This window comes from Myotis nattereri (assembly GCF_964212035.1).
Source record: "Myotis nattereri genome assembly, chromosome: 13".
Lineage (NCBI taxonomy): Eukaryota > Metazoa > Chordata > Mammalia > Chiroptera > Vespertilionidae > Myotis > Myotis nattereri.
Window position 1 is genome coordinate 28,864,169 of NC_138088.1, and position 25,295 is coordinate 28,889,463.

At 40.3% G+C, this 25,295-nt stretch overlaps 1 protein-coding gene across 1 annotated transcript in view; it reads right to left on the reverse strand.

Moving 5' to 3' along the window:
- Positions 1-19,366, reverse strand: part of UBE2D1 (ubiquitin conjugating enzyme E2 D1) — a 34,519-nt gene extending 15,153 nt beyond the window's left edge. Inside the window, exon 1 of the mRNA XM_081104807.1 lies at positions 19,102-19,366. Within this exon, the coding sequence (XP_080960933.1) occupies positions 19,102-19,125 (24 nt within the window). The 5' untranslated portion in view covers positions 19,126-19,366. The remainder of the gene's footprint in view (positions 1-19,101) is intronic.
- Between the last annotated feature and the right edge of the window lie 5,929 nt (positions 19,367-25,295).

Genomic DNA, 25,295 nt, shown 5'->3' on the forward strand with positions numbered 1-25,295 from the left:
CTTAAGAGATTGCTTCTAAAAATATTCATCATGTGGCGTTTTATAAACATTAGTATATATGGGTAAATGGGATTTATTTGCCCTTATTTTTAACTAGAAAACTAGTTCATTAGAAATACAGTCTCTCATTGTGGTTTAAAAACTAATGATTCATATATATATGATTTATTCACATGCATACATATATATATACACACATATATACATATATATTACACAGATAATGCATGTGAATAAATCATACATCATACGTAAGTACATACAAATTTATTTTGTTTACTAACAAAAAATAAAATCCAAACCATATTTTAGTTGAATCGTGTTCAGATTTCAAATGTGAAATAGTTCTTGAAATCCCATTAAAATATTGCAGAAAAATACAGGTTATCTTGTTCTTATATTTTTGTGCCCTGATTCTACCTCTTCTGTAAAGAGAAGTTAGAGCTAAGGACCAGAGAGAAAAATCTCACAGTGGAACTCCTGCAAAGGCCCGGTTCGGAAGCTCACTTACAGGAAAGAGGCAGCTGATGGTCCATTAACATTCTTAATGGTCACATTGACCATTACTAATAATGGCACTAATGCTTTGGTGAGGAACTTACACATCCTAGACTTTTTAGGAGGGTCTCAATTTCTAATATTCTTTCCCTTTGTCAAACCATGCCTGGAAATATGCCATTACACTGTTTGGAAATATGTAACTAAAACTACAGTGCTTAGGTACAGACAGAATGACAAAAAAAAAAAAAAATCACAGTATATATATAATACTCACCCTTAAAAATACAGATCTTGAATTTGAAAAAATAAAAATAAAGAATTCTGAGATGTGCTAGGAAGGTAAAAATATAAAACAAACAAAAACTCCAACCAATCAAACAAAACCCCACCTTTTTGGCCCTTAGTCTGCGGAGCAGCCAGTGTATTTTTAGATAAGACTTAAGAAATCAAGGACCACACCCGGCCAGCGTGGCTCAGTGGTTGAGCGTCCACCTATGAACCAGGAGGTCACAGTTTGATTCCTGGTCAGGGCACATGCCCAGGTTGGTGGCTGGATCCCCAGTAGAGGGTGTGCAGGAGGCAGCCAATCAAAGATTCTCTCTCATCATTAATGTTTCTATCTCTCTCCCTCTCTCTCTCTGAAATCAATAAAAATATTTTCATAGTTGAGAAAATATAAATCAGATAAGGTAGATTCTGAAAACCTGGAATAAATGTATTAAAAGGGAGAATTTAATGAGTATAAGTGGTCCTTGAAATCAAACTGTGATCTCCTGGTTCATAGGTCAATGCTCAACCACTGAGCCGCACCGGCTGGGCATAACTAGCATTGTTATTTATCCAATTCTAGCATCACAGATAAGAGTATCAAAAATAATTCAGTGATTCTTATGTTATTCCAGAAGGAAATGTTAGGATAGTAATCCCTTCCTCTATTCCTCTCTCCACTCTCTGTAAGAAATAACACTGAATTACACAAACTGCTCAAGTCCATAGGATCCTTATAAGAGCCAACGATGAACTCCATTCTACTCACAGCTAATGGAAGCCCCTTCCAAAGAACAATTCATGACACCGACACTCATTTCCTGAACACTTCTTATTATCCCACCACTACCCTGAAATCCAGAATGCACCCCTAGATAGCCTCCAATAACTGTTTCGCTAAACTCTCGGGCCTCTTGTCCAGGCCTTCATGGCCATGCTTTTATCCCATGACTGAAAGTAAAAAGTCTGAAAGACAAAATCTTTAAACTGGTTAATTTTTCATTAAGTATTGTATTAGTGTGTGTTTGCTATAAAAGCAAAACCGTGTTTTGTAGGGGGAAAAATTGGAAGAGCAATGTATAAACAGGTAAACACCCACGAGACCACTACCCAGCCAAATCATTGCCAGCCTATCGGAACACTTTCATCCACAGCTCTGGTAGGAAAGAAGCATGCCATGCACTGTTGGAGGGAGTGTAAGTTGAGATACAACCTTTTGGAGGGCAGTACGGTAATAACTGTGAAAAGTCTCTGACCTGGTCATTTCACCTCTTAGTAATAATTGTCCAAATAGCCCAAGATACATACATAAGAATGTTTAGTGAGGTGTTTTGTATAATTACGAAAACCTGAGAATAACCTAAAGGTCCATCAATAAGGAAAGGTTTCATGAGATAGCCGTATTAGGAAACACTGTGCAGTCACTAAAGAGAATGAGCAAGATCTCTATATAGTGACATTAAAGAATGTTGTGTGAATATCATATCAACTGTCACTATAAACCTAATGATGAGATCTGAACAGGTATAAAACAATGCAACTCTACTTTTTTGTTGTTGTTTTGGAAAATATAGTTCTTTTTAATAAAAATGTTATTTAGGTTAATATGTGATGGGTTTATCATTATTTCTAAATTCTAAATATATTTAAATTTGTTTTTAGTTTTCATATGGCAAACATTAATGCTATAACCCATACAAACTCTTTGGGGCCCTCAATACTTTTAATATAAGGGGGGTCCACAGACCAAAATGTTTGAGAACCTTTTTGTGAAGTCAATGTTTCAATCTCACATCTATGTTTCTCTCTCGCTCTAAAAATAATTTTTAAAAATCTTAAAAATAAAATACATGCTATTGCCACAACTCTTTTCAATTTACAGAATATGTGAGATTCTGTTAGAAATGTTTGTTTTGGTTTTTCCAGTTTAGAAGACCTCAAGACTCTAAATAGTCTGTCTTTATTGTTTACTTAGGATGCTGTGACCTGCTTTCAGGACACAGCTTTGGGTTGCTTTTCTTAGAGGAGTTAGGGGTTTGTGCTGAGCTGACCCAATCTTCCAACCACCGGCAATCCTTGGTGACAGAGCTGCAGTTTGTGACACAGAGATGTTTTGTTTATGTTGTTGTTCCATGCTCAGTTTAAGCAGCTGTACTAACCATCGCAGAAGTTAATGAAGCACTTCCAGATCCTTCCTAACAGGGATCAGGATTCTGATTTATACTCTCATCCCAACTCTACACTCCCCTATATTGCAGAGGTTTAATTTAATTGTATCCGATTATGATGCTAATAAAGATTCTCACAAATCACTGGTCAGGCACATTTTGTTGATGATTAAACTGGGCATGAAATTCAAGGAGAACTGATTTGGGGGGTGGGGGTTATGGGGGCATAACTTTCTAAGATGTGATTTAAAAGGTATAGGAAAGAGGCCCTCTGGATTCTTAGAAACTTAAAAGTAATTGTATCTCCAAGAAAATACATGTAAGAGAAGCTATAAACCCTAAGGGTCATCATTTGAATGTGTTCATTACAGTTCAGATACACTTGGGAATCCAGGAAAGAAAGCTCCCCCTAGGATAGAAATGTGATGCAGTAAAAAACTGGTATAAATACCTTCGCTGACACAAACTACCTTCTAAATAAAAAATACACACAAATACGAAACATTAAAAAGTAAAGTTATCAGATATGGTCAATTCTGAAAAGCCACACGGAACGCCTCAGAATTCATTTCCTACTCTACCCACACTACACAATACCGACCTTAAATAAAAACAACCCGTATTTGTTAGCAGGTAGATTGCTGGAGCACAGTAAAAGTTAATAATTTTTTTTTTTTTGTATTTGCCAATTATTACAAATAGCATTCAGGGCTGCTGCATTCTGTCACACAGGCTGTGTGCGCCAATTCCAAGGGGTGCCATTCAAACAAACCTCAATATGAGTGGGGCCCTCTGGGGCTCGACAAAGCTCCATTACTGAAAACCACACGAAAAAAGAAGTAGACAACATCACCTTTAGGCCCAACCTAGGATGGTATCACTGTTTTGAATGAACACATAGCACTTTTGATGTAGAAGCAAGTGACAGTGTTTGACATCTGAGTGGAGAATAAGCACTTATTTTAACTTGATTTCATCAATGTGCGGAGAATGGAAAGAAAACAATGGCAAACGTGGAATTCAAAAAGTAAAAGTAAAGACAATGACATTCTAGTGAAGGAAGAAGGAACATTTTTCCAGTACATGGTGTTAGGGCGACTGGGTATCCATATGGGGGAAAAAAGTGAACCTTGACCTTCCTCCCTACCTCAAATCATACAAAAAAAATCAATTCTAACTAGATTGTAGGTTTAAATATAAAAGGTAAAAAAATAACGCTTTTGAAAGAAAACATAAAATATCTTCATAACTTTTGGGAAGGCAGAGATTTCTTAAAGAGGACACAAAGTACACTAATCATGGGAGAAAAGTGGAAAATGTGGACTTGATTAAGATTCAGAACATCTGTTCATTAAAAGACACATTTAAAGTGTGAAAAGGCAAGCCACCAAATAGGATCTATCTGACAAAAAAGAATTCCTGCAGATCAATTTTTAAAAGGCAGACTTGAATAGGCACTTTATAAAAGTGCCTATTCAAATGGCCAATACACAGGGTTTGGCCAAAGTAGGCTTACAGTTGTTAACATTGAAAATAACACAGGAATAGATTGTTTTTGCATACTCTCAACTGTAAACCTACTTTTGCCCCACCCAGTACTTATCGGAAGTGGCTCAGCTTCATGAGCCATCAAGGAAATGCAAATTAAAACCAAAATGTTATGCCACCACATATCCAACAGAATTGTTAAAATGAAGAAGACAGAAGATTTTTGCACAGCAAAGAAAACCATCAACAAAATGAAAAGACAACTCACTAAATGGGAGAACATATTCAGCCAATGATACATCTGATAAGGGGTTAATATCCAAAATTTATAAAGAACTTATACAACTCAACACCAAAAAAACATCAATCCAATTAAAAAATGAGCAAAGGATCTGAATAGACACTTCTCCAAAGAGAACATACAGATGACCAAGAGACATATGAAAAGATGCTCAATGTCACTGATCGTCAGAGAAATGCAAATTAAAAGCACAATATCACCTCATACCTGTCAGAATGGCTATTATGAATAAATCAAACAAGTATTGGCGAGGGTGTGCAGAAAAGGGAACCCTTGTGCACTGTTGGTGGGAATGCAAATGGTACAGCCACTGTGGAAAACAATATGGAGTTACCACAAAAAAAAAAATTTAAAACTAGAATTGCCTTATGACCCAGTAATTCCACCTCTGGGACTATATCTGAAGAAACACAAAACACTAATTCAAAAAAATGTATGCGCCCCTATCTTCACTGCAGCGTTATTTACAATAGCCAAGGTTTGGAAGCAGCCCAAGTGCCTATCAGTAGATGAGCAGATAAAAAAGCTGCAGTACATTTACAGAAAGGAATACTACTCAGCCATAAAAAATAAGAAAATCTTACCACCTGTGACAGCATGGATGGACCTGGAATGTATTATGCTAAGTGAAATAAGCCAGTCAGAGAAAGACAAGTACCATATGCTTTCACTTATATGTGGAATCTAATGAACTAACAAACACAATAGAACAGACTCATAGATACAGAAAACAGACTGACAGCTGTCAAAGGACGGGAGGCTGGGGGGCTGGGTGAAAAAGTTGAATGGTTTAAGCAAAAAAAAAAAAAAGAAAGAAAGAAAAAACTTAAAGACACAGATGACAGTTTGGTGATTGCAAGAAGGGGGTGGGGGTAGGTAGAAGAGGGTAAAGGGAGGATAAATGGTAACTGAAGGAGACTTGACTTTGGGTGGTGAACACCATACAATATACAGATGATATATTATAGAATTGAACACCTGAAACCTATATAATTCTATTAACCAATGTCACCCCAACAAATTCAATAAAAATTAAAAGGAAAAGGCAGTAGAAAGTACATTTACAGAATGGAATACTACTTGGTAAAGATGTGAAGCAACTGAAGCTCTCACATGCTGCTGGGGGAAGAGGAAAAGTTTGACCGTTAACACTAAATGTGAACATAGGGATACTCCAGGACCCAGAATTCTACAGCCAGGTACGTACTTAAAAGAAATATGTAGAATTCATACACTGTCAAAGATGGCTATCAAATAAGGAGACTAGTTCTAAATCCATATAGGAAAAGGACTTGTTATAGTAAACACACTGTGTATATGTACATATATTGTGTGTGTGTGTGTGTATCTGTGTTATTTCTAGTGACTTTTAAAATCTAAAATGGAAATACATAGCTGATCCAATTTCTTCTTCTCTGAGATAAAGTAAACTTAAAATCAACCAACCTTACGCCTAAACATAGATCAATCAATAATTATCATCAAAGTGGAGAACGTATGCCCCAGACAAAAGCAGTCTGTGTCAGAGAAGCAATTTGCTATTCTAACGTGATTAATATTCAAATAAAATAAAATAGAAAACTAATAGGGCATTTAAATTTTAATATATATATATATGATGTAGTAATTAAAAATAGATTATAAGTTATTGTCCCTGAATTAGAACCGGGACCATAAAAGCACTGTCAGTCCTCAAAAATGTGTACTTCATGGACTGTTCTAGTTCAGATTTCTATAACCAGATAAACACAAAGAAAAGTACTGAAAGGTCTGAAACTGAATTTTAAATTGGCACAGATGGCATGTTTATAACACCCCCCACAATATGCTGAGTGTTCTCCATAAAACCAACCTAGACACAGTCCCTGCCTCTGGGGACTTAAAATCTAAAAGTAGATGAGGCAGTCTAATTCAAAGAAAGTAAACAAATAAAAGGAAACAAAGAAGGGAATGTCAGAGAAGAGAGGCCTGCATTAATCTCTCGGCTCCCAGAAGGGTAACAGTCCAATCTGAACAGTGGAGAATGAAAGCTAACAAGTCAGAGCGGCCTTATTTACCATCAGACTTCGTATGACACTATCCAGTAAATATTTTCTAAAAAACTATGCTGACCACACTGAAAATGCTTTGTTGTTCTGTAGCTTCAGCATTCAGAAGGTCTACATCTCTGCAGTAGGTAGACTATATACCCCACTGGGTGTGTGGGAAGGACGTTTAACAGCCCATGCAGAGCGAATGATTTACAGTCCATAATCTAAATTACTAAATCCAAAGCACATGAAGGCATTATTTCAAAAATCCTGGCTCAACAGGCAATTAATTAATATGACACAACCATCAAAACTCCTCAAACAAGGCAGTGATTCTTACTGGACTGCATTTTTGATGTGTCTCTAAAGGGACATATGAGCTATATTTGGTTGTCTGTAAATAAACATTTCATGGGCCTACAGCTCAGACTCTGATCTCCTTATCCAGTTGACGAGAGCTATTTAAATAGAAAGATGTTCAACAATGGCCTGAAATGTTTCCAAACACAGACCCTCTATAAGGCCTTGAAGTAAAGAACATCTTTATTTTAAACCATGTAGATTCTTCCTGGAAGACTTCAAAATGCTGACGACATCCAATTAATTAAGTTATAGGAACCAAACTCCCTTCAACAAACTGGTCCTGGCAGCTTCACTGCCTCTTTGGACCCAATATCTCTGGAAAAGACTGTCTATTAAAAATAATAATGATGATGATGATGCAGCCGAATTCCACACAAAAGAAAGAAGATGGAGGAAGCAATGACACTATTGAGTTTGCACATCAAATTAGTATCTACTGAATCTGAACTATAGAGAGCACAACTTAGAACAACGGTTTGAGGTTAGGACTAGGGACATTATCTTCCCAGTGCCTCAGACCTGTAGCCACTTTCCCCCGGTGCTCTCTACGGCAGCCACGGTGACTTTTCAATTTCCCCAAAGACTATCTTGCCTGTAATTTTTATATATATATATAATTGATTTCAGAGAAGAAGGGAGAAATAGAAACATCAATGATGGGAGGCTGCCTCCTGCACGCCCCCAAGTGGGGATAAAGCCCACAACCTGGGCATGTGTCCTTGACCAAAATTGAACCCAGGAACTTTCAGTCTGCAGCTCTGACGCTCTATCCAGTGAGCCAAACCAGCTAGGGTTTGCCTGTAATTTAAAACATGGCTTCCTTTTAAAGAGAACATTCTCAAATTACCTCTTTTTTTTTTAAATATATTTTATTGATTTTTTTACAGAGAGGAAGGGAGAGGGATAGAGAGTCAGAAACACCGATGAGAGAGAAACATCGATCAGCTGCCTCCTGCACACTCCCCACTGGGGATGTGCCCGCAACCAAGGTGCATGCCCTTGACGGGAATCGAACCTGGGACCCTTGAGTCTGCAGGCTGACGCTCTATCTTCTGAGCCAAACCGGTCAGGGCAAATTACCTCTTTTTATATATAATACTAGAGACCCGGCGCACAACATTCATGCACTGGTTGGGGGTCCCTCAGCCCATGCTGCGCCCTCCTTAGCGTTGCTGTGGAGGTGGGAGAGGCTCCTGCCACTGCTGCTGCGCTCGCCAGCAGTGAGCCTGGCTTCTGGCTGAGTGGTGCTCTCCCTGTGGGAGCGCACTGACCAGCAGGGGGCACCTCCTGTGTTAAGCGTCTGCCCCCTGGTTGTCAGTGAGTGTCATAGCGATCGGTTGTTCCACCGTTTGGTCAATTTACATGTTAGCCTTTTATTATCTAGGATCTCCATCACAGAAATTACATAAAAATACACCTTACACAAATCCAGGATATTTCAATAAAAACTGTATTTGAGTCTACTTTATTAAGTATTATAGTAAAAATGCACTTGATCCAGTAACCCAAACTCTAAACCTTGGACTCACCATCTGATTCCTTCTTCCCTCCAGGTCCCACCTTGCCTTCCCTCCTCCTCACATTAATCAGTAACCAGGTGTTCAGATTCTCCTTCCATCCAGATCCCTCGCACTGAAAGGGTCTCAGGAGTAAGCCCACCCCATAGAAAAATCGAGGTCTACTACAAACCTGGAGGTCACGGTTCAATTCCCGGTCAGGGCACAGGCCTGGGTTGTGGGATGGATCCCTGATGTGGGGCATGCAGGAGGCAGCCAATCGGATTCTCTGTCATCATTGATGTTTCTCTCTCCCCCTCTCCCTTCCTCTCTGAAATCAGTAAAAATATATTTTAAAAAATAAGTATTAAAAAAAAATCGAGCAGCCTAAGTGCCCATCAGTAGATGAGTGGAATAAAAAACTGAGGTACATCTACACAATGGAATACTACACTGTGGTAAAAAATAAGGAGTTCTTACCATCTGCAACAGCATGGATGGAATTGGAGAGCGTTATGCTAAGTTAAGTAAGCCAGTCAGAGAAAGATAAATATCACATGATCTCACCCATTTATGGAATATAATGAACAACATAAACTGATGAACAAAAACAGATCCAGCAACAGAGAAACATCGATCAGACTGTCAAACCTCAGAGGGAAGGTAGGGGAGGGTGGGGGTAAAGGGGAGAGAGCAACCAAAGGACTTATATGCAAGCATATAGGCCTAACCAATGGACACAGACAACAGGGGGGTGAGGGCATGAGTGGAGGGGGAGGGATGGGTGGGTAATGTGGGGATAAGGACACATATGTAATAACTTAATCAATAAAGAAATTTAAAAAAAAATCGAGGTCCAAAGGGCAGAAGAGTCTGAGAAAAGCCAGAGGACACACATTTCAGGCTAAGACAAGACAAAGGTTCAAACCAGAGAGACACTATTACAGTGTCTGGGACAGACTGGAGAAAGAGTCTGAAGAGACTGCCCAGACCACTGAGCCTAGAGCCTTGACCTAAAGTCAAGGATTGGGTGGGTCAGGCCAATTCAAAAAGGCTATGTGGAATAAATACACTATTATTTTTCTCACATACCCCTCTTTCCAAATATCCTCCGCCACCATCCTAGCTCACACCCTCTTTAAATCTCACTTGAACAAATACAATGACATCTTCACTGACCCTTTGTCCTCTTATATTTCTTCTACCAACAACATACTGTGGTCAAAATCATCTTCTTAAAGTACCATGTCAAAAACTTTCAATGTTTTTCTTTAAAAAAAAAAAAATACACACACACACACACACACATACACAGATATCCTCCTATACAATAAAAGGCTAATATGCAAATTGTCTCCATGGGCAGGAGTTTGACCGGGAGTTAGACGTGTGCTGACCACTAGGGGGGCGGCGTGGACCATGGCGGGCGTCAGCGACGCAGTGTGCGGCAGTGGAGGCGTTCATGTCCCATCTTAAACATCATTTCCTTAAGTAGGTTTTCCTTGACCCTCTTCAAAGGGTCCCTGCTATATTACCAGAGTACTATGCTACACTTCCCTTTTCATGGCATTTATCAAATTTATAATCACAAATAGCAAGAATGCATCCCTACACTGTGATTACGGTAAGAATGTTACTTCCTTATTCGAAAACCTTCTGCTGGCTTCCCCAAACTTCTGCATTAAGTTCACATTTCTCAGCATGGATCTTTCAAGGCCTTCCACAGTATAAACTTTTATGGTCTACTATTCCCAGAAGCAGGGTTATCTGTTTCTTCCCAAATAAACCACATACTCTCTAGTGCTGTCATTTCTGTAGCTTTCTCTATGAACCTGGTTGTCCTGTCTTTAAAACTGCTACCCTTTCTTCCAAACCCATTTTCAACTTCTCCATAGAATTTTTCCTTATTTTCCCCAAATAACTTTGTCTCTCCCTCCTTTGACTTCCTTCCTGCTCAAAGATGTTGTATTTTCCTTGTGGCACTTTCCTAAAGCTGCATAGTTGTTATGGGACTCTTCTTACCCTTGTTTTCTATTCCTTAGGTAATGCTGGTTATGTTATACCTTACTTTTCTATATATCTCATTTCATTTTGTATAGGCCTTGTATACAAAAAGTGCTCCATAAATGCATTAACTTGTATGGCAGTTGTCTAAATATATGTATAAAACAATCTTTCAAGTACAAAAGACACCTGTGAAACAGATGGAAGCTAAATGGAATTAGAAAAGGATGTAACCAGTAGAAAAACAGAAATATACCTTATTTGCATCACAAATCATTGCTCTTTAATCAGGGAGTAATACATCGTTACGGACTCATTAATCTTATACATTAAGACGTCAACATTTATTTCAATTCTGACATCTCAAAGTAAATAGAATTTTAACTCAAGTTTCCTACAGCAGCAGACACAGTGCCACCGCTCAATGCTTATTTTGTGATCATTTTTGCTGTTGGCTGAACAAAAACAAATAGCAAATAACATTATCTAGGTGTGCCTAAAATTATAACCCACACGAATTATCTAGTTCATTAAATTTCTAGATCAAGAAAATAAAGACAGTGAGTTTCATGACCAAAGTCACAAGGCTAAATCTAGGACAAAGGCCCAGGACCATCTGACTTGCACTGCAGCACTGCTCCCACCCAAAACAATAGTCACCTGAAGGCTATAATAACTAGAGCACATTATTCTCAATCAACATGAGAGCCAGCAGGGGTCCAGTACTGAATCACAGTCATTTGCACATTTCCAGCCACGCTCAAGAGAGACAAAAGTGTGATGAGTGAAGGAATGAAAAGGAGTTCTTTTTTATCTTTCCCAGGAGCCTTATAACCTTCTAAAGGGTTAGAAAGGAACACTACTTCCTAAGTTCCTGAGGAGTGTGTTTGTGTTCAAAGACCTCTGAGAGGCAAGAAAAACATGATAGGAAATTACATAAAACTTTTCAAAATACATAATAGAATTTTGACACATAACAGAACGTGCAACATACAGCGTTTTGAATGAAACATTATCAAAAGTTACTATTTACTTCATAGTGACCAAGAAAGGTGGTGCTTCAGAAAAAAGAGAGAAAAGAAAACGAAAGAAAAAAAGCTAACAGGCTATTTCTTTAAACCTACTTAAAACACAAACAAACCTGCCAATATTTAGCAAATATTTGATAGTATCACTTCTTATAGCTCTAGTCCTACTAACTGGCATATAATGGTCATTTATAAGCATAATAAATTAATTAATCTCTCTTAGTATCACCCAGTACTATTCTTGAATACTATAGTTTGTATCAGTAACTGTAAACTACTGCTACATGTAGTAGAAAGGAATTGGCATTGACAGTTTGTATCGAACAAAAATGTTCCTAAGGCCAGAACATTTTACATTAAGCGTATGTATCCATGTAAGTATATAAGTGTAAGTGTGTTTGTGTGTACAAATATGTTCATTTGCTCTCTCTATATACATATATGTATAAATATATGGAACGTGTTTTGACAATATTGATTTTAACTAAGGAACTTATGAATGGAACAGTAATTTTCAAACTTTCCTTATAGCAATTCATAAATAACTAAAACAAAAGTTTCATGCCCTAACCGGTTTGGCTCAGTGGATAGAGCGACGGCCTGCAGACTGAAGGGTCCCAGATTCGATTCCAGTCAAGGGCATGTACCTTGGTTGCGGGCACATACCCAGAAGGGGGTGTGCAGGAGGCAGCTGATCGATGTTTCTCTCTCATTGATGTTTCTAACTCTCTATTCCTCTCCCTTCCTCTCTGTAAAATATCAGTATTTTTTTTAAAAAAAGTTTCATGAGATAACACCACCCTTACTACACCCAAAGCACTACTATTTTACATTTCATTTTTAAAAATGCTGTTTGTGATCCACTAAACTGACTTGTCACCCTGTTCTGGAAGCTCATAAAAGTGCAAAAAAGACACTGGGAAGGTGTAAGCCTTAGTGTGGCCTTCATTCCTTAGAAATAACCTAGGCCCCATAGACAGCAACCAGAAACTGGTAAGATGAAGTCTAGAAATTATTTAATATTATTCATTCAAAAGCTATGTTGAGCACCTGAAGGGCACTATTATTAAGTAAAAAAATACAGACCATATTCTGGGCCATAAAACAAGTCTCAAACATTTGAAAGGAGTAAAATGATAACAGATCTTCTCTGATAACAGGAGAATTAAATTAGAAATCAATAACAGAAAACTATCTGTAAAATCCCACATATCTGGAAAATAAATAATATACTTCTAAATAACCGAAGGGCTGAACAAGAAGTCAAAAGGGAACTAGAAAGTATTTTTAACTAAATAAAAATGAAAATACAACACATATTGAGGGAAGCAACATCACAGGCAGAGTGTTACTGGTTTCTAGGAGAATGGGCCCAGCCACCAGATCCGCTTGGTTCCTTCTAGAACAATCCAAACTGTTCACATAAGGAGGGTGGCCATTTGGAGTGAAAACCATCGATTATTATTACTGAAGGTTAAGATGAAAGAACCAGCCCTAGCCAGTTTGGCTAAACGGATAGAGCATCGCCCTGCAGACCAAAGGGTCCGAGGTTCAATTCCGGTCAAGGGCACGTACCCTGGTTGCAGGCTCCTCCCTGGCTAGGGCTCTGGTCAAGGCTCGTGCAGGAGGCAACCAGTCCATGTGTTTCTCTCACATTGATGTTTCTCACAGTCTTCCCCTCTCTCTTACACTCTCCCTAAAAATCAATGGAAAAATATCCTCGGGTGAGGACTAACCAAAAAAGAAAAAAAAAAAAAGAAAAAACCAGTCCCCCCACCTCACCCCTGTTGGAAAGGGTTTCCTAAATCGGAAAGGAGACTAGGACTCTAGTAAGCAACCTGGTGTCACTGAAGGAGGAGGCAGCCACACAAACAGGATAATCTGACTAGAGAGCAGTCGGGGACACATCCGGAAAGAGGCAAGAACAGAAGCTACAGCGCGTGGTGGTGAGCCGATGGGCAGCATTACTCTGCAGGCTTCAGCATGGTGGCCGCCTCCCCATACTGAGGACAACTCCTGGAACACAGTGCCTCTTACTACTGTCCACTTGAAGCTTGTAATTGAAGCTTCATAGAGTCACCCAGAACCAAATTAAATGCAGGAAAACCTCAGCTTCTCAGAGGCCAGCTAGACTAAGACAGGCCAGAAAGAGAACCTCTTCTGCCCTCAGGCAGATGTTCTGAGGTGGCCGGAGGACCCCCCCTCCCCAACCCCCAATCTTGCAAATCTGGGTTCTATTATATATCCTAGTACTTTTTATTCCAGCATCACAGGGGTAAGAGAAAGGGCCGTATCTCAATACCTGTTTTAATTAAATAAAATATCAGTTCATCCACTGTTTAGAAAGGGGTTGGGGGATAAGAGAGTGTAGACAACCATTAACTCAGCTTGATGGGGAGTATTAGTCTTACCATTTTGATCAGTGGCATTCATTAAATATGTTTTCTCTGTGTTTTTTCAGGGAACTAAAGTGAGTAAGGATGCTACTCTGCTCTTCTGAAGGCAATTCCACATCCTAACCTTGGTTTTTCTAATATGTGCTTGGCTTCCTAAAGCAAGCATAAAACAACCTTACTTAGATCTATGCTATTTATTTCCACAGAGAAGGAACCTCAGAACTTCTTAACTATTAATAGGCTATCTCGTCCTTTTACACCTTTTTTATGTTAAAGAAAAATGCACGGTACAGGGGAAAGGGGACGAAAGACGGAGTTTAATTGCAAAGATTTAAATGCAGAAAAAGTCACATGGTGGCTTTCTAAAAAAAGAACACTTCCTCCCCCTCTTTTTTTTTTTTATCTACCAAGAAGCATAAATAGTATGTTACTCCTTTAAAAAAATATTTTTTGAAATTATATCCTTCTTTATTGAAAGACCCTAGAGTCTTAGATTTAACCTTGTAATCTGAAAGTCTTTCTAACATACATGTGCAATCTAAACAGTTGACTACTACTTAAAGCCACCATAGGAACTAAACAGCTATATAAATTCATAAACAGTTTCCTCACATGAAAACCCCACAGAAAATGATGCTTTTGACAGAACATCTTTTCTAAATCCTTTTGGAGGAGAAAAATTTTAAGTGATGGAACAAAGTGAACAAAGTTATATTATTTATTCACCATGTGAAAAGACCCAGTGTACATTACTTCAGAACAGAGATTTACAATGTATAATCAGCATACTGAGTGATGAGCCAGAGAGAATGATTAAATATGCCAAGGTCTTAATTATAATACCGCTTTACATCTGAATGGAACAGTCTGCAAAGCACTTACATCCATAAACTCATTTGACTGCATGTCCTTCAATTTAAGTACAAGAGATAGAAGTCCATCTGAGTAAGAGAAGTTATGTACTGAGATGTTTAAGAATGTGGACTATAGAGCCAATTGCCTGGTTTGGAAACCTAGCGTTGCTGTGATTCTGAGTACATGACTCAACATCTCAGTGTCATCATCTATAAAATGGGGGTAATAATCATTTCTACCTCTTGGACCCACTAAGGATTAAACCAATTAATATATGTCAAGCACTTAAAACAGTGTCTAGCACAGAGTAAACATTATGTATCATACAATGTAATTGTACTTATCAGCAGCATCACTGTATGAACAAGGAAACAAGCCAGTAAAGTCACACACAGAGCCAGGAATAGAAACCAGATCTTCTCCTATTTGAAGCTCCATCCAGAGAGCGCTGGTTTTGTTGTTGTTTTTAGGTATCCTAAGGTTTTTCTACACTGATATTAACAGTTTAATGTGGAATTATACTAATCAAAACAATTCAGCAGCTCAAAAAATGTATAAAGTTGTGTTATAATCTATGTTTATGAATATCTTAAGTCAAATTTATTATTTTAAAAAACAAATATTTCATTTTAGGGACAGAACTGTACATTAAGGAATAGTTATATGTTGCTCTATTTGCAGAACAAAACTTTTGCTTCACTTTTCAAAAGACAGACCAAAAAGGCAACAGTCTATCATATCATATCATGGACATTAATTCAACTTCTTTAGCAAATAAAAAATAATCTAGAAGGAAATACAATTAACCCTTGAACAATGCAAGGGTTAGGAGCACCAAACCCTGGGCATTTGAAAATCAAATACACACATGAGTTCTGACTTTCCCAAAACTTATGTTGCCCCTCAATATCCGCGGGGGATTGATTCCGGAACCCCCCACAATACCAAAATCCACTGATGCTCACATCCCCTATATAAAATGGCATACAGTCGGCCCTGCACATCCATGAGCCCCTAACTGTGGATCAAAAACATTACAGTATTTATTGAAAAAGAAAAAGAAAATCCCGCATATAAGTGGACCTGCACAGTTCAAACACATGTTGTTCAAGGGTCAATTATATGCTAGGACGATGACAATGTCTGTACTACGATTTCCTTTTTTTTTCCTTTCTGGTTTTCAAAACATTAAGTATTGTGATGTAAAATGATTTTTAAAATGATTTCCAAAAGAGTTTATCAAGATTTAAAAACAGCATTTATAGAACAAACACTTAGAAATTAATTCTAGAAAATAATAGATGGCCAGCTGAAACTGCCTCTTTTTTTCAGACTTGTTTTAGGTATCTTTCCTCAGACTTTGTTTAAACTTTTTCCCTTTAGGGATTTAGGTGACTGTGATAACATGTTCCACTGGATCTAAAAATAGGGCATGGATGTGTAAATTTATAAGCTGACATGCAAAACTGGCACTAGATGTCCAAATTAGAGCGTTAAATCATTTAGCATATACTCTAGTATAAAAATGTACTTTAAGCATTGATACGTACATGCTTTGTAGATACTGGATATACAATTTTAATTCAAGCATATTTAATATTTGCTTGTGAAGAGCTATGAAGTCATAAACATTTTAACATTCTCAAATAGTCAAATCACTCCTTAAGAGATTAACTTAGACAAAGTACTCCTCCGCTCCAGGCCTTTGAATAACGTGCGTAGACTAGCACATCTCCGGTTCTCAACGTTCTTTCACCCCAACCCATCTGAGGGATGCAACTTCTCTCCATTTGCTGCAGTGGGGACAGCCTGAAAATGTCCCAAAAGTGATCACATACACCACCCTAGAAGCTGTGCCCCTTGCCCCGCCCTCCACTCCACTCCCTTCCTTTCCACTCCACCCACCCCTGCAAGAGTTCTCCGAGGTTATGCACAGCTCCAATGTCTGCCACTTTAGGTACAGAAAAGTCATGCCATGACCTGGAATGTATCTGACAGTGTTACTTTAAAACGCTTATAAAGAAGTGCTAAATGTTAACATGTATCTTCTTTTGTGGGAACATGCAAGGTTCAAACAAGAATCTGTACGCTGATGATATCAAGGAGGGCTTCATCACTGTGCAAATGGCAAACAACACACCTGCCCTGGAATTGGCTTCGAATCAAGGAGGGGGGTAAAGGGAGAGGAAAAGTAGGGTATCAAACAGAATAATGCCCCCTCAAGTCTGAGGAAATGGTTGGAACATGTGATTAAAGGAAAGGCGCTTTGTGTAAGTCAAGTTTTCTGATAACAGAAAAGGAATGCCAAAATACAACACGTAGAGATGTGATGTTATATGGTCCCCAATTTCTTCTTCCAAATATCAATTTTTGCAGGACTGACATCAATTCTAAGTGATTTTTTAAATCAGTCACTAATAATAACCAATAGCTATAAAAAATATGGTTTGGGCATATATTATAAATACAAGTCAAATACACGGGCTCAGCATGATTCACAATGAGCCTGTATGGTATTTACAAATAGCGTCCTTTTTCTTTGAAGGTCTACTTACTGTGGACAAAATCTATACTATTTAAAAGCTATTGTATGTGCAAAATCTTTATGAAAAATTCTCATACCTAGGAAAAAAAGGAAATGGAATTTTACAACGTTTTGGGGAAAATGTGTGTTGTTGCCGATATGACATCATCATTAATAAGTATAGAAGGCATGGCAAAAATTCCGGCTGGGGCTTCGAAATTGCGGTTAATTATATGGGGAAAAAATGTGTAACTATATCATCTCCAAACCAGACAACATATTCATCAATAAATGCTGATTATTAGCTATGGTTTATAGGAAGAGGACCTCTAAATGGCACAAAAAATAACACTGATCCACAGGTTTGAACAACAACAAAAACTGACCAGGTCTGAAAGTTGCCGTCCTCTGTGCTAGAAGATGCCACCAGTGGTGACTGAAAATAGAACGTATGCATCTCTGCATACGTACTGCGCTATTGATTCATGCCAGAAAGAGTTGATAAAATGTTTCGGTGGGCATCAATTTCTTCTAAAACCACTGACAAAACATGCTGTCCACTGCTGGCTTAACTCGCTGAACACAATTAAAAAAAAAAAATTCTCAACGTTCTCCACAGGAACAGGAACTATGAACTGTAAAACCTAAAACTTGTGTTAAGGGAACAGACCGATAACTCAACAAGAAATAAAACTGAAGAGAAAGAAAATGCTCCGACCCCACTTTTGTAAGATGTTCACATTGGAAACAGCAGCAATACATACGGTGCGAGAGGACAATCCCTCACACAGAGCTGGAATGGATAAATATTTCTTGAATGAATATATACATTTCTTCCTCATTCTGTGCCCATGTGTCAAAGCGTCAAGCAATCTAATTTGGGCCCGTTTCTGCTGTGTCTTGAACTTTATATATAAGTTTTATCATGAGGGGGGTAGGAAACCTGTTTGGCTTGCCTCGCCATGAATCACAGCCAGGAGGTCATCTTGTTGTGTACCAGCAACTATGTTTTCACGACAGCTATGTGACCTAAAGTGGCAGCAGGAGAGGCACCAAAATAGAAGGAGCAGCAGGCTTCTCCTGGCTTCTCGGCCCCAAACGGGCTTTTCCAGCCCATTCTGGTATCCGAGCAAGAGCCAACCGCAAAGGAGAGAGAGAACAAACCCCACAGCTCCGAGGGAACAGGCTGCAGGCCCACCACACACCTCCCCTGCCCTCCCCGGGAGCCCGGGGAAGCAAGAGCAGAAGGGGAACGGGCTTAATAAGAAACAGCGAGAAGACACGGTGTGACAGGGGCCGAAACGAGCCCCGTGTCGGGCAGAAGCCCAGCGGTGACCGCGAAGCACAGATTCCGGGCAGATCCGGAGGCGAGGGGGCATCTGCCTCCCCGCGGGGGCTGGGAGCGCAGGTCCGGCGCGAGCACAGCGCGTCCCCTGCCCCCGAGCACCTCCGGCACCGGGACCGGGACCGGGACCGGGACCTGCCCCTGCCCCTGCCCCTGCTCCCGCCTCACCTGCCCGGCGCCCGCTGGCCCGGCCCGCGTCTCCCGCCGCGGGTCCCGCCCCTGCCCACTCGCCCACTCCGCGCCCTCCCGGTGCGTCGCTGGAGACCACCGCCCGCGCCCGCGAGCGAAGGGGCAGCCGCCCGCCCAGCTGCCCCGGGCCTGTCCCCGGCACTCACTTTCTGAATCCGCTTCAGCGCCATGGGTCAGGGAGGACGGCGGGGACACCGGCCGGCGGGGGGCGGCTGCGGGACTCGGGGGGCGGAGGTCGTCGCGGGCGCGGCTCGCTGGCTCCTTGGCTGGCTCCGCGCGGGGGGTCCCCGGCTCGCCGCTCGCTGGCTCGCTCCGGGCGCCCGTGCCAGTTCCGTGTGCGCCCGAGCGCGAGTGTGCGCGAGTGTGCGGGCGGGGACGCCGGCGAGACTCTTTTGTTTCCGCTTTTGCTTCTGGGAAGGAGCCGGGGCCCTCCCCGCCCGCGCCCCGCCCCGCCTGGCACACTGGGAAGTGTAGTTCCAGCCCTGTCCCCGCGGCCAGCCCCGGGCGGGGTCCGGTGACTCACCGCTGACCGCCACCCCGCAGCCCGGCTGCCCGCCGCCAGGGGCCGGAATCGGTCTCTGCAGGCTGATCCGGGTCCAGATGCTGACCACGGCGTGCCCCATCTGTAAAATGGGGGTAGTAAATGAGCTCATAAAGCGCTCGCAGGAATTTGTAATGGGCTGCAGCTGATCTTGTTATTCTTACAGACTCCATTCTCTTCTCAAATATACGAATGTCTCATCCTCCGCACGTGCACGGATTCACCCCTACTCAGGTCCTATTGCAAAAGGCGCCTCCTCTACCCGATGCTGCCCTCGCATTCTGCTCCTCCTTGGAGCTCCGAATTCCGAATTCCGAGCCTCGCCTTCACCATGGGCTCCCTCCCTTGCGTTGACAATCCGTGTCCGAGGCAGTCTGCTCACACTGCTCAGTCCTTCATTCTCAGGAACGTGTGCGCTCATTAAAACTTGGCTTCTGCTTTCAGCACGAGCAGAATCGGTTTTCACCAATGTCACGCTTGAGCTTTCCTGATTACCAAACCCAATCCGCTCCTTATCCTCCGTGAGGTTTTAGAGCGCTTTGACTGTGGGCCGCCTTGTGCTTTTCACGAACACGCGCCGCCTCTGGCTTCCATGGCCCCCTGGTAGTTGGGTCTTCCCCATCACCAGCTTCTCTTCTCAAGAGTTGGAGTGCCCCAGAATTCCAAGCCTGGGTCCCTCATCGCCAGTGTCTTCCTGCAGATAATAGAAATTGAATGGAGGGAAGCATTTCCATTAGAAGAGGAATAGAAGAAGAATTTTCTAACTGAAGGAAATGGAAATTAGCATGAAATCTTCCACAGGAGGCTAAGTTTCCTATTGGAAACTAACAAGGAATACAGCTAGTATTGGGATCAAATAAAGACATTGACTGCTAGGTCTAGAAATATGAAGTTCAGCCTAAATGCAATTAGAGGAGGTTTTCATCATGAAAGTAGTAGCGTGACAATGATATATTGATTAACAAATTAGTCTAATAGAGGGACATAGGATGGTAGATGAAGAGAAAATAGAGAAAGGGAAACAAGTTTTTAGGGCCAAGATTACAAGGGCCTGTATAAGGATGACAGGACTAGAAACACAAAGAAAAATCTTTTGAAAAAAGAAGCAAGGGAACTCAACTACAATTAGATAAAGAAATTGAAAAAAGAGGAGTAAGTCTGAACTGAAATTTATGAGAGAGAGAGACTGGGATAAAGACTAATATTGATGATCTTTTGGAGAGGAGATGATAAGTTGAGTTGAGGACATATACAGTTTGAGGTTATCAAACATATAAGGTTTCAAAATTAACTCAAAATGGATTAAAGACCTACTGGTAGAGACATGGGCATGGAAATACAGATTTGAGAGCAAGTATATGAGAAGATGAACTTGAAACTATAAAATATAAATAACTCCCCAAAGGACTAGGGGGAAAACAGAAATGAAACACACTAGAAATTGAATTCTGGGAAATAGCTATAGTAAACGAGTAAGAGGAAAAAGAAGGGTTCGTGGTGGAAAAGCAGGTAGAAAACCAAGAAAGTATTGTGTGGTGGGAGCCAAGGGAAGCAAACAAGAAGTCAGGTGACTGCTTCAGAAAGGCTCAGGAAATGAAGCTCTGGTTCCTCGGAAGAAGACAGTGGGTACTGAGAAGAAGGAGATAAAAGTGTGTATAAAAGCCCGTATAAAAAGGGTCTATATAATCCTGGCCAGTGTAGCCCTGCCCAGTGTTGCTCAGTGATTAGAGCATCAGCTCACACCAAAGGGTCACAGGTTCGATTCCTGGTCAAGGGCATGTACCTGGGTTGCAGGTTCATTCCCCAGCCCTGGTTGGAGCAAGTGTAAGAGGCAATCAATTGATGTGTCTCTCACATGCATATCTCTAAAGAAGATATACTGATGGTCAACAAACATGAAAAGATTATTAACATCACTAATCACCAGGGAAATGCAAATCAAAACCAAATGAGATATTGCCTCATCTATGAGGATGGTCTCTATAAACAAACAAACAGACAGAAAATAACAAGTGTTGGGAAGCATGTGCAGGAAAGGGAACCCTTTGCACTGTTGGTGGGAATGTAAATTGGCATGACCACTATAGAAAACAGAATGGAAATTCTTCAAAAAACGGAGGAAAAAAGAACTACCATATTATCAAGCAAACTCACTTCTGGTTACATAGCCAAAGGAAATGAAAACAGGATATTGAATACATATCTTCACTCCCATGTCCATTGCAGCACTATTTACAATAGCCAATATAAGGAAACAATCTAAGTAGTCATTAATGAATAAATGTATAAAGATATGGTTATATATCATATATGGAATATTACAATGAAATTTATATATTACAATGGAATATTATTTGGCCACGAGAAAGAAGAAAATCCTGCCATTTGTGACAACATGGATGGAATTTGAGGCATTTTGCTAAGTGAAATAAGCCAGACAGAAAAAGGCAAAAACTGTATAATCTCACTTATATGTGGAATCTAAAAAAATAGAAACAAAGAGTAGAAAGGTGGTTGTTAGGGGCTACAGGTGGGGGAAACAGGGAGAGGTTGGTAACAGGGTACAAACTTTCAAGTATAATTTGAATAACTTCAAAGGATCTAAATCAGGGGTGGGCAAACTTTTTGACTTGAGGGCCACAATGGGTTCTTAAACTGAACCGGATGGCTGGAACAAAAGTATGGATGGAGTGTTTGTGTGAACTAATATAAATTCAAAGTAAACATCATTACATAAAAGGGTACAGTCTTTTTTTTTTTTTAGTTTTATTCATTTCAAACGGGCCGGATCCGGCCCACGGGCCGTAGTTTGCCCACGGCTGATCTAAATGAACAGCACAGTGACTATTGTTGATAATTCTGTGTTGTATAACTGAAATTTGCTAAGAGAGTAGACTTAAATATTCTCACATAAATCTATATATATAAAAGGCTAATACACAAAGTGTGCCCACGGGAGTTCAACTGGGAGACGGGGAGTCCGATCACTCATTATGACATGTGCTGACCACCAGGGGGCGGCAAGGAACAAAGGGAGGCCCCGGCTGGCAGCCAGAAGGCCCCGATCGCCAGCCAGGCCTAGGGACCCTACCCATGCACGAATTTCATGCACTGGGCCTCTAGTAAATAAATATAAATAAATAAAAGGGAGATAGTGGATTAACTAGATGGGAGAATCCTATCACAATGTATACATACATCAAATCATCACAATGTATACTTTAAATATTTTAGAATTTTATTTGTCAATTATACCTCAATAAAGCTGGGGGGAGGAAAGGCATAAAACAAATGGAGTTAACCATGTTGGAAAAGTTTGCTAGTGAGAGAGAAAGGGGCATGAAATAGGAACCAGAAGAAGCCTGGTGTTTTTTCCAAACAAGATCTCTTTATGTTTGAAGGTAGACATGAAAAAAATTAGGTCTCTTGTTTATTGCAAAAAAATAATAATTTAAAAAAAAATAATAATAATAATTTAACACAGCTGCTTAGGTCAGCAATCATTTATTATCTTGTAGTTTCTGTGCGTCAGGAATTTGGGAGCCTCTTAGCTGAGTGGTTCTAACATAAGGTCTCTCATAAGATTGTTGTCAAAATGCCAGCTAGGGTTTCAGTCATCTGAAGGCTCTACTAGAGGTAGAGGATGGTTCATCCATAATGGCTCACTCACATGGAATGCAGCATTATCTTTGTTTTTTTGGCCTAAGAAAGGGTTTGGTGAAAAGATTCAGGCATTCCAGGCTGAGTGTGAGATGGTAGAGCACAGCGTATGCCAGGAGTCCTGCGTTTGCAGTCCATGAACTTGGCCCTGGCCCAGTGAAGGCAGCTGAAGGTGGCTGCCCTGCCGGAGCACCACCAGCTCTGCTCTCTCTGGAATGGATGTTACCTGATTTCTTAGGCACTGCTGGGGACAGGCTGCTGATTGCCATTTCGCTTCTCTTCCACCTATTCTCCACATGAATACGTTTGTCTTTGCAAATGTAAGAAGAGCTGCTTTTGTTTTTTTCTTTGTGCATTTATGTGTCTGTGCTCTCCACAGTCCTTGTCTGCCCCTCAATAGTCCTTGTCTGCATAGGGCCTCCCTACCCAAGAACGCCCAGGTCTTTTGAACTGTGAGTGCTTTTTGGGGGGGCGGATGAGAACTCTCACGTGTCCTGGGAAAATTCTGGGCATGGTGGCCATACAATCTTCAGATACAACAGGCCGCTTCCAACCCCTGTGACTATATTGCCCCATAACTATAAACCCAGAATGGCCAAGAGATGGAGCTCAGTCACGAGTGTTGGGATGGCACAGAACAGGTATTTGGCACACATATGTAGTTCAAGATTTCTTCATTGTGTAGTATTTCCAGAATAGCTGTCTGGGCTGTTGGCTTGTAGATTGTCCTTATCCCCACCCCTACTAACCTTGTCCAGCTACAGGCCATAAGACTTCAGGAGGGCCATTCCCCGGCCGGGGCCTGTGGTTAATGCAGGAACTTCCTTATCCCCAAGTAAATATCCATAGGGTTAGGACCCAGTGTTGAGTGAGCTTTTGCTTGAAACTGGGCTAGCCCCATGGTTTGAGAAGGGCACACTGGGAGAGCCTCAATGGTTGTGAAGGCAACCATAAACTTTTCAGAAGCAACAGACAGGTGCTTCCTTCAAGGGTGTTTCTATTATGTGTAACCTTCTATGACATACATTTCCTTCCAGGCTGTTTCTGTTCATATAATAGCCTATTTGTTGTCATTGTTAATAAAAAACAGTTTTGAGCATTGAACAGCTAGCAGAAGAATGCTTAAACATTTTTTGTTTGTTTATTTGACAAGTTATGAGAAGAAAAAGCCTTCTGTGGTTATACTCATAATCTATTTGAATAAAGTTCTGAGTAGCCCTGGTGTGTATTAGTGAGGGTTCTCCAGAAAAACAGACCAATAGGATATACACAGATATGTAAAAGGAGATTTATTATGGGAATTGGCTCATGTGATTATGGTCAAGGGCACATACTTGGATTGTAGGATTGTTCCCTGCCCCTGCTCAGGGTGCATGTGGGAGGCAACCAATCAATGTCTCTTCTCTTCTCTCTCTCTCTCTCTCTCTCTCTCTCTCTCTCTCTCTCTCTCTTCTTCCTTCCCTCCCTCCCATTCACTCTCCCTCTGAAAAGCAATGGAAAAAATATCCTTGGGTGAGGATTAACAACAACAAAAGAGATAAAAATGTTCTGGAGATTGGTTGCACAATGTGAATGTATTTAATGCTAGTGGACTGTACACTTAGAAATGAATAAGATGGTAAGTTTTCCATGTTTTTTTTCTACATCACAATTTTAAAAAATAAATGTCTTATTAAGGACAAACAAGTGCAGGAGAGGATGTGGACAAACCAGAAGTCTTATACACTGTTGGTGAGAATATAAAATAGTATAGCCACTTTGGAAAAATATTTTGGTGGTTTCTTAACAAAAACATAAACTTTACCATATGACCCAGCAATTTCATACATATAAATCTACCCAGGAAAAACAAAACATATGCAAAAAGGTATGTACATAAATGTTCATCGCAGCATTATTCATAATGGCCAAAAATTGGACACAACCTAAATGTCCATCAACTGGTGATAAACTGAGTGTGGTATGTCCATACAATAAAATATTAAAGCAATAAAAAGGAACAAAGTATTGGCACATGCTACAATACTTTTGATGGCTGAACATCAAAAACATTAGGTTAATTGAAAAAAGCTAGATTCAAAAGACCTGCATATCATGATTCCATTTATATAAAATGTCAAGCAAAGCTAAATTTATAAA